This window comes from Cibotium barometz, chromosome 36 (genome assembly GCF_041138505.1).
Source record: "Cibotium barometz isolate CiBa-2024 chromosome 36, ASM4113850v1, whole genome shotgun sequence".
Taxonomy (NCBI): domain Eukaryota; kingdom Viridiplantae; phylum Streptophyta; class Polypodiopsida; order Cyatheales; family Cibotiaceae; genus Cibotium; species Cibotium barometz.
Genome location: NC_141081.1, coordinates 21566038 through 21576132, shown reverse-complemented (window position 1 = coordinate 21576132; position 10095 = coordinate 21566038). Strand labels below are relative to the sequence as shown.

Here is a 10095-nt window from a genome sequence, read left to right as displayed (position 1 = left end):
AAGAACAAGGGAAATCCAGCACGGTAAAATCTCAGCAAAACTCTTCAAATCTTTTCCTTCAATTTCCATAAGAACCAGCAACAAAGGGCTCTACAACCACAGCGCACACTTTGCAGACCTCCACCACGAACACTTAAAGGAAAAGTTGAGCAAAGCTTTGGGCTGGTCCAAGTTCCAATTGAGCTGCAACTTCAGAGATCCTAGGGCACCAACCTCCTACAAGATCCTCTGTCACCCTTGCACCCTCTGCTCTGGACAAATCCAAGCTCTCACACCCATTCCTGCGTCTTCTTCCCAGACAAAACACCGTCGTCACAACAACCTCCAATCCAAACTAACAAAACAGCAAAGCACAACAGTAAGCTTCCACAAAGCCTTCTCACAAATTCCCCAACAAGACTCTCCTGGCTCCTTCGCCCTCTCTTCTCTCATTCAACCTCCTACAAGATCCTCTGTCACCCCTGCACCCTCTGCTCTAGACAAATCCAAGCTTTCTCACACCCATTCCTGCATCTTCTTCCCGGACAAAACACCGTCGTCACAACGACCTCCAATCCAAACTGACAAAACAGCAAAGCACAACAGTAAGCTTCCATAGAGCCTTCTCACAAATCCCCCAGCAAGACTCTCCTAGCTCCTTCGCCCTCTCTTCTCTCATCCAACCTCATACAAGATCCTCTGTCACCCCTGCACCCTCTGCTCTATACAAATCCACGCTTTCTCACACCCATTCCTGCGTCTTCTTCCCAGACAAAACACCGTCGTCACAACGACCTCCAATCCAAACTAACAAAACAGCAAAGCACAACAGTAAGCTTCCACAAAGCCTTCTCACAAATCTACCAGCTAGACTCTCCTGGCTCCTTTGCCCTCTACTCTCTCATTCAACCCACTTCTCCCAGGTTCTCCAATGCACCTCTCAGCAATCTCTCTTCCTCTACTGTGCATGCAAAAGCTCTTTCTTCTTTTGGCCGGTGCTGACAACGGCTAGTTCTATAATAGAAGGTGGCCACACAACAGCCCCTTGTTCCTAAGGTTTCATCCACACTCCACAATTTATTCTTGTGTCTACGGTGTGGATGGGCGCGTATTTTGGGCATCATATCTTGGGACAAGAAAACCTATCATAGTTTTTTTTTCAAGCTCTCTGCGTCATACAAGTCACAGTTTTCTATTACATCACCATAGCCATTTGACTGGATATCTTCATCACCCATCTCCAAAGGCTTAGCAACTGCAACAACATTCTCGCCATCCACATCAAAGCAAGTAATATCAATATCATTTAAGAAACTATCAACAAAGCATGGAGAAGCATCTTCCAGCTCAGCTTGATCACATTCATCATCCACAACATGCATTGAATTCCTTGACACTTCTAGTACACATTCAGGTGCCTGCTTCACAATATCATTCTCCTCCAAACCCCTTCCTGAAAACATATGGCCAGCATCCTTCAAAACCATGTCTGCTTCCTTTGTAAGCATACCAACAGTCATCCCCAAGACTTCATGAGCATCAGTGCATGGGTCTCCCACTTCTGCTTCTAACAAACTTTGGTCCAAATCTGTTTCATTATCTGATCCATCTGAGGACCCTGTCACACAAGTATCCAAGCTTATCTTCCCACTTCTCAGACCAATAATTTCATTATCTGATCCATCTGAAGACCCTGTCACACAAGTATCCAAGCTTATCTTCCCACTTCTCAGACCAATAATTTCACTTTCCTCTTCTGTGGCTGCTTCCAGCATACTTACATTACCAATCTGACCTTGGGGTGGCTGCTGTCCACGCACATGATTCTCTCTCACTTCATCCCAATAATCAACAACCCTATTGACCTCTGAATGACAGCATAGACTCCACCTAGTGCTCTCCTTGGCTGCAAACATTGAAGTGCCACATGTCCCCTTACTCCAAAGTTAAAGCAATGAACCTCATCCATCCTATTCCCTGGCTGCCTCTCTCCTAGCTCCTGCTCATGCTTAGTTCCGTATGTCGTACGGATATGGCCGTACGTACGAATCGTACCGCACGGTACCGTACCGATCCGTACGATCAGGTACGAAATTTGCCTGTTTCTACCCGTTGGAAGTAGCCGTTTCTGCCCGTTGGAAGTAACCATTTTCTGCCCGTTTTCTGCCCCTTTTTTTGGTTGTTTTCCTTTCATCTCTCCTGAGTCCTTCTATAAAAGCCTCAAGGACCAAGCCTCTCCTCCATCTACTCCAAGCCTCTCCTCCACCACCCTCCATCTACTCCAAGCCTCAAGGACCAAGCCTCTACTCCAAGCCTCTCCTCCACCCTCCTCCACCCTCCTCCAAGCTCCTTCCATCCCACTTGAGCCTCTACTCCAAGTTCTCTTCCTCCAAGCTCTTCCCATACTTCATCTTCTCTACGCTCTCTCCTCTACTCCACGCTTTAGCCCTTCTCTTATCCATCATGCCTCGGGAGAAGCATGAGGCTTTTGATTTGCATTGCCTCAATGTGGAGAAGGACACCAAGAAGTCCAACTCCCATCATTGGACATGCCGATATTGCGGCAAGTCATACACCAGTGGAACAACAAGGCTTCTCCAGCACCTTTCAAAGATTGGGGGACAAGTTGCCCCATGCAAGGAGATTCCGCAAAGCATTGCCGATGACATTTCGTGGAAGATGAGCAGCGGCTCATTTTCAAGTAGAGGAGCATCATCAACACACGCACCGGCACCACCACCAGCACCACCATCGGCACATGATGAAGCGGCCACCGGCTCTTTCATTGGTGTACCCTCCACTGCCACTTCCACGGATGCACGGTCCGCCTCCGCACCGGGCAAAAGGCAAAGGGTGGTGGAGCGTGAAGGGGTGCAACCCTCTCTCCACCAAGTCACGGGTAGTGTGAGAGGTTTGGTTGCATTCCTTAAGGAGCGGCAACGCCTTGCGGAGATAGAGATTACTCGCACGGAAGAAGATGGTGACGGCGATTGCGAATGTGGGCCCATGTGAGGGGTGGACGGGGGTCTCTTACACGGCTATGCGCACGAGGAAGATTGATGAAGAGAAGGAGAGAATTGATCGAGCCCTTGACCCGATTCGAGCCGCATGGACGAAGTATGGATGTTCTATTCTCACAGATGGATGGAGTGATCAAAGGAAGCGTGGCATTATCAACATCCTTGTGTCTTGCCCGCTTGGCACATACTTCTTGCGTGCGGTTGACACCGGGAGAAGGGGGAGAAAGACTACCGGGAGTTTCATCTACCGCCATATTAGGCAAGCGATCATAGAGGTAAGCATTATTTTACTTAAGTGTGGCTGATTTTGTCATTTGTGCAAAGCCCTCAACTCATATGATTTATCTACCATGTAGGTTGGGGCTCAAAACGTGGTGCAAGTCATCACCGACAATGCATCAAATTGTCGACGCATGGGCCGCTTGCTTGAGGAGGAATTCCCCACCATTGAGCTACATCTATTGTCAACTTCTTCATGCTAAAGGTGAAGGTGCTTGCTATGTTTCGTGAGCATAGCAGGCTTGACTTGAAGAAGCCATCGGCCACCCGCTTTGCCTACATGTGGCTGGTTTTGGAGCGTCTATACGATGTGAGGCCCGCCCTTCGCCAGACAGTTGTTTCCACCATGTGGAACGAATGGGATGAGCACGTCACTGAAGAGGCCAAAGCCATGCAACGCTTTTGCCTAGAGGAGAGATTTTGGTCTAGAGTCCGAGCAATTGTCATTGCTATGACTCCATTCTATAGGCTCTTGCGGATGACAGATTGCGAGGGGTCCACCATCGGCCTTCTTGTCCACTTCTTTAGAGCTGCCCTTGTGGAGTTGGAGGCTTGCACAGACATTACATCTGACGAGCGAGCACAAATCATGGAGATTGCACAGAAGAGATGGAGGTGGATGCACAAACCAATCCACCGGTTTGCAGCATTGGTACATCCAGCCTACAAGTCTCCAATAGTTTGCACCGATAGGGAGCTTCGACAAGATTGGGATGCATATATGCTTCGAGCTGTGCCAGTTGATGAGCACAATGCCTTTCTAGAGGAGTTGGGCTGCTATGTTGATCAGAGAGGTCAAACCTCCTTTTCGTCTCCCACTTGCTGGAGGAGGGAGTCACTTGTGAAGTCCCTTTTTTGGTGGGACAATTTTGGGTATGGACTAGAGCATCTCCAACCCATAGCCTTAAGGGTCCTAGCCCAGGATTGTTCTACGGGTGCATGTGAGAGGAACTGGAGTTCCTATTCTCTCATACACACGAAGATACGCAATCGACTGAGCACACGACAGTTGGAGCGGTTGGTCTACTGCCGCACTAACTTGCGCATGATGCAGGGCATTCTTAGTATGGGTAGTCCCAAGCAGGTAAGTGACAAGTCTAGACTCTAACTTGTCATGACTCATAACTTTTAAGTTTTGTGTACACTATACAGACTCTAACTTTTGTGCCTTAATGTGTAGGTCAATGTTGACACTTTCACGTTGACGAGTGAAAACTTTGCAAGTGTCAATCAACAACCTGATGAGGAGGAGGAGGCAATCTTCATGGAGCTCTATAGTGAGCTTGTGGCAGCAGATACTCGCAGCACCAGGAGTCAGCATAGACGGGGCCGAGCAGTTGGAGTTCATAGGCCTCCGCCTTCGACATCGGCAAAGGGTGGCCTTCGCACATATGTGAGGCAGGGATCCTTGAGCTCCAATCCCCGCCTTCATGATGATATTCCATTGCCCCCTCATGATGATACCCCACTGCCTAGAGAGCCCTTGTTTGATGATGATGGCAACCTACTTAGCGAGAATGATTCCCAGAGTGTCTCGTCCACCTTCGAAGAGTCCTCTTCAGAGAACTCTCTTGATGGACACTCTAGTAGTGATCATGTTGATGATCATGCAGATGTTGGTGATGATGTAGACTTTTGATATGTTATAGCTCTCTAGGCATTGGGCATCTATCTCCTTCTAGCCCATTGATGATGTATTGTAGTATGTAGTATCATGTATGTACGCATGTTGGCGGTCGCCCATGCCATGGGTTTTTGGCCTATCCTTTTGTAGCAATTTTGTACTCTAATGGCATGATGACATTATGTTCATGGTTCTACTATTTTGTAACTTCTTGTCTACAATTTTTAAGTTTAGGAAGTATTTTTTTAAAAAAAACATATCGTACCGTACCTCAAAAAATTTTAAGGTACCAATTAGTACCGTATTTTATCGTACCGTACCGTATCGTACCTTTCGTACTAACTAACCATGCTCCTGCTGATTTGGCATCTCCTCCCCTCCCCTGACATCTCGCATGTCTTCTCTTCTGAGTAGCACAGGATAGATATAACCTCTCATCCTCCTGGGTAAGGGTAGTGAGGAGAACTGTGACCCCTCTCCATACAGTTGCAACACGGAACATTCAAGTTGGGTCCTTCTCTTCCCCTGCGTCTCAAACCATCTCTGTCTGCTACCCTAGGGGCATTCCTGCCTCCTTGCAACAGGTTCAGATTCAAATTTTCCATCTGTTGAGTCAGATGATTAATACCATGCATGAGTTGATCAGTAGCCTCATCATGCAGTCTAGCAGTTGGGAAGCTTCTTCAAATTTTCCCTCCTTAGTGAGCCAGGCCATCAATGTAGTGCAAGTCAATGTGTCTAGACTGCATCCTCTCTCTGTCATCTGACTCGGAATGGAAGAAATCATGCTGCCTTTACCTGCTTTGAACAGGTCATCAAATAGGCTGTTGTCACTGTACGGAGGCAACCCCTTTTATGCATACTGTCCAGAAGTTCCATGGCTACATCTATTGTGACCTTCTTGGCATCCCAATGCATCAGCGTGTTGCAAGTCGCTGTGTCTCGCCTACATCCTTTCTCTGTCATCTGGGCTAAAATGGAAACAACGATTTTGCCTCTTTCGACCTTGAGTATTCCATATTTAAGGCTGGTGTAAGTGTCAGTGGCACCCAATGTTTTCCATATTGTCCAGCAGCTCAATAGCTTCATCTCTCTTCCCCACCTTGACAAACCAATGCATTTCTCCATCATCTGGACAAAAATGGAAATTCCCATCACAACTCTCGCTACCTTGAGCAGGCTATCTATTAGGCTGTTGTACGTCACCGTGTTGAGCCGACACCCCATACCTTCCATTATGTTCCCAACAATTCCATGGCCTCGACTATCTTTCCCTCCTTGGCAAACCAATGCATCGATGTAGCATAAGGCACTGTAGTCTGTGTTTGGCTGCATCCTTGCTTTGTAATCTGGGCTAAAATGGAAACAACCATTTCCTCTTCCTATCTGAGCATTCCATGGATAAGGCTTGTGTAAGTACCATGTACACCTATCAGGATCACACCCAGTGTTTTCCATATTGTCTAGTAGCTCAATAGCTTCACCTATCTTCCCCTGCTTGGCAAATGGATGCATTAGTACAGTGCAAGTCACTGTGTTTGGGCTGCAGTCTTTATCCATCACTTGGAAAAATATGAAAATGCCCATATCACCTCTCCCTACCTTAAGCAGGCCATCTATTAGCCTGTCGTACGTCACTTTGTTGGACTGGCACCCCATACCTTCGATTTTGTCCATCATTCCGTGGCATAGTCTATCTTCCTTTACTTGGCAAACCAAAGCATCATAGCAAGTTACAGTGTCTGGCCTGCATCCTTTCTCTATCATCTGAGAAAAAATTTGAAGGGCCATGTTGCCTTTACATGCATTGAGCAAGCCATCTATTAAGCTCAAGGTGGTTGAGTATTTTAGGTACGGTGCGGTATGGTACATGCACGGAACCAGTATGCAAAATACTCATCAGGATAAGTACTTTAAGTACGTTCAATTTTTTCTTTTTAAATATTTATAGTAAAAAAATGGAAAATCTAAAAAGGGAAAAATAAAAACTACATTTAATTTGGAAATTTTAGAGAAATTTGGGAGACTTGGAAGAATTGAAAAAATAATGAAAACTTGAGGGGAATTGCACTGGCTTGGGGAAATCAAGGGAGATTATGAGAATTGGGGGAAATTAGGAGACTTGAGGAAAATTGAGAAACACAGGAGAATTGGGAGAAATGGGAAGAAACTGAAGGAAATTAGGGGAATTGAGAGAAATTAGCGATCTTGACGACTCTACATAATTTGGAGAAATAGGAGAAATGAAAGAAATTTTGAAAAAAGAAATTGGGAGAAATTAGGATAGAGATTTGGAGAAATATGGGAATATTGGAAGATCTAGGAGAAATTCAAGGGACTTGGAGAAAATTGGAGAAAATTGGGGAAACTGAAAATGTTTATAGAATTTGAGGAAAATGAGAAAAAAATCGGGAGAAATGGGAAAATTTTGAAAAATTGGAGGGAATTGACAACATACGCAACTGAAGGGTTTCTAGAACATGAGGGACTTTTTTACCCAAAGTGAAATTCAATTTTTCTATACCACGTACAAAACATACGGTGGTATGTACTAGACGGATTGTACAGAATGCAACTATGATTACGCTTGTGGAGTCATTCTGTCTGGAGGGCAGCGCATACCTTCGATTGTATCCAACAGTTCGGCAGCTTCATCCATCTTTCATCCAATGCAACAGGGCATTACAAGTCAGTGTCTGAGTTGCATCCTTTATCTGCCATCTGAGGAAGGATGTGAAGGGCCATGTTGCCTCATTTATCTTTCCCTAATGCAACAGGGTCTGGGTTGCATCCTTTCTCTGCCATCAGAGAATAAATGTGACGGGCCATGTTGCCTTTGCCTCTCTTGAGCAGGCCATCTATTAAGCTGGTGTAAGTCACTGTGTTTGGAGGGCAGCCCATACCTTCCATTTTGTCCAACAATTCCATAGCTTCCTCTATCTTTCCCTCCTTGACGAACCAATGAGACAGGGCATTGCAGGTCACTGTGTTTGCGCTGCACCCTTTCTCTGCCATCAGAGAGAAAATGTGAAGGGCCATGTTGACTTTGCCTGTCTTGAGCAAGCCATCTATTAAACTGGTGTAAGTCACTGTGTCTGGGCTGCATCCTTTCTCTGCCATCAGAGAGAAAATGTGAAGGGCCATGTTGCCTTTGCCTGTCTTGAGCAAGCCATGTATTAAGCTGTTGTAAGTCACTGTGTTTGGAGGGCAGCCCATACCTTCCATTTTGTCAAACAATTCTGTAGCTTTATCCATCTTTCCCTCCTTGACCAACGAATGCATCACTGAATTGCAGGTCACTGTGTTTGGACTGCACCCTTTCTCTGCCATCAGAGAGAAGACGTGAAGGGCCCTGTTGCCTTTGCCTGTCTTGAGCAAGCCATCTATTAAGCTGTTGTAAGTCACTGTGTCTGGAGGGCAGCCCATACCTTCCATTTTGTCAAACAATTCTGTAGCTTCCTCTATCTTTCCCTCCTTGACCAACCAATGCATCACTGAATTGCAGGTCACTGTGTTTGGACTGCACCCTTTTTCTGCCATCAGAGAGAAGATGTGAAGGGCCCTGTTGCCTTTGCCTGTCTTGAGCAAGCCATCTATTAAACTGGTGTAAGTCACCGTGTTTGGGCTGCACCCTTTCTCTGCCATCAGAGAGAAAATGTGAAGGGCCATGTTGCCTTTGCCTGTCTTGAGCAAGCCATCTATTACGCTGTTGTAAGTCACTGTGTCTGGAGGGCAGCCCATACCTTCCATTTTGTCAAACAATTCTGCAGCTTTATCCATCTTTCCCTCCTTGACAAACGAATGCATCACTAAATTGCAGGTCACTGTGTTTGGACTGCACCCTTTCTCTGCCATCAGACAGAAGATGTGAAGGGCCATGTTGCCTTTGCCTTTCTTGAACAAGCCATTGATTAAGCTGTTGTAAGTGACTGTGTCTGGGCTGCATCCTTTCTCTGCCATCAGAGAGAAGATGTGAAGGGCCATGTTGCCTTTGCCTGTCTTGAGCAAGCCATCTATTAAACTGGTGTAAGTCACTGTGTCTGGAGGGCAGCCCTTAGCGCTCATGTGCTCGAGCAACTGAAAAGCTATTTCCGCCCGGTCATGCTGAGCCAACCAGCCGATCAGCACATTGTAAGTGACTGTGTTGGGCTGGCAGTCCATGTTGGCCATTTGTTCAAAGAAGGCAAGAGCTTCTGTGGCTCTCTCTGAAGCAAGATCTTGGGTGAAGACTTTACCCTTGGGGTTGAGGAGGGCGAAGAGGAGGGCGTTGAAGACATGGATGTTGGGCGGGCAGTGGAAGTCCCGCATGGAGCGGAAGACTCGTTTGGCCTCGTGAGGTAAGTTCGCCCGGCCGAGGGAGCCGATAAGGGCGGCAAAAAACATGGGTGGGATGCGGGCGTCTTTCATGGAATGGAGGACGGACCATAAGGTGTAGAGGTGAGCTGGGCGTCCGAGGGATCTGCCGAGCGCGGTGAAAGTGTGGGTGTTATGGGCGAAGCGGGGCTGTTTGGGAGCCCATCTGAAGAGGCTCCAGGCCATGGCCGACGACGTCCGAGGGTGGAGGATGACGAGGCTTAGCAGGGCAGGCGTGAGGGGATGATCGTGGAAGAGGGAGGTGAGGGTGGACTCCAGCGCAGGGCTCCATACGCGCTCTTCCGACAGAATGGCAGCGGCTTTCTGCGCAACAAGAGTGCAGTCACCACCGAATCGCACTCCCATGCTGTCGTCCTCTCTCTCTCTTTCTCTCTCTCTCTCTCGGCCTCTGTCTCTCTCTTTTCTCTCTCTCTCGTAGCTCCTTATAATCAACCCATCAAGGGTAGGTACCTAACGAGGCTCCCAAGACTTACGCGATTCTCTTATTGAGATTTTTGTGACTAGTGCATATTGAGATTTTTGTGACTGGTGCATTATTTTCTGCAGGTATCTTAGGATACAAAATACATGTGGCACGTCACTTACTCCAGCGGGTTTCAAACAGAAAAGACAGAAACGAAAGCAAACTTTGTTTTAAGATATTTCAAACAGAAAAGACGGAAATGAAAGCAAACTTTGTTTTATTGATCCACCAGAAGTTTTATTTGTGGACATAAATATCCAGGGAGTATGAACCGAGTCCAATACTTGTGGTCTCACAGTATGATCCAGTCAGCAACCGTAAGGTATGGCGTAGAATGACTCGTATGGCTGACTTCA

At 46.8% G+C, this 10095-nt stretch overlaps 3 protein-coding genes across 4 annotated transcripts; 1 reads left to right on the top strand and 2 right to left on the bottom strand.

Moving 5' to 3' along the window:
- Positions 1 to 1110: 1110 nt before the first annotated feature.
- LOC147617617 (uncharacterized) lies at positions 1111 to 9714 on the bottom strand. Of its 2 annotated transcripts, none has more exons than XM_086775903.1 (2): positions 7525 to 9714; positions 1111 to 6722 (listed from the first exon to the last, which is right to left on the bottom strand). In XM_086775903.1, exon 1 carries the CDS (start codon positions 9619 to 9621, stop codon positions 7654 to 7656), a length of 1968 nt encoding a protein of 655 aa, XP_086632029.1. In that variant the 5' UTR covers positions 9622 to 9714; the 3' UTR covers positions 1111 to 6722; positions 7525 to 7653. The 2 variants fall into 2 exon arrangements, with proteins under 2 accessions (XP_086632029.1, XP_086632030.1); XM_086775904.1 differs by having other exon boundaries at positions 1111 to 6669; positions 7525 to 9675.
- On the top strand, positions 3414 to 4917 carry LOC147617619 (uncharacterized). Its single transcript, XM_086775905.1, has 2 exons — positions 3414 to 4362; positions 4459 to 4917. Exons 1-2 carry the CDS (start codon positions 3475 to 3477, stop codon positions 4915 to 4917), a joined length of 1347 nt encoding a protein of 448 aa, XP_086632031.1. The 5' UTR covers positions 3414 to 3474.
- On the bottom strand, positions 5686 to 6693 carry LOC147617618 (uncharacterized). The gene has a single exon (XM_086775470.1). The coding sequence runs from the start codon at positions 6691 to 6693 to the stop codon at positions 5686 to 5688; it is 1008 nt and encodes a 335-aa protein (XP_086631596.1).
- Positions 9715 to 10095: the final 381 nt, after the last annotated feature.

Excerpts from the sequence above, each read along its gene's own strand:
- LOC147617619 (XM_086775905.1), top strand. The coding sequence starts at position 3,475 with ATGCTAAAGGTGAAGGTGCTTGCTATGTTTCGTGAGCATAGCAGGCTT. Across the intron at positions 4,363-4,458 it reads GTATGGGTAGTCCCAAGCAG|GTCAATGTTGACACTTTCAC; the intron begins GTAAGTGACAAG and ends CTTAATGTGTAG.
- LOC147617618 (XM_086775470.1), bottom strand. The coding sequence starts at position 6,693 with ATGGCCCTTCAAATTTTTTCTCAGATGATAGAGAAAGGATGCAGGCCA.
- LOC147617617 (XM_086775903.1), bottom strand. The coding sequence starts at position 9,621 with ATGGGAGTGCGATTCGGTGGTGACTGCACTCTTGTTGCGCAGAAAGCC.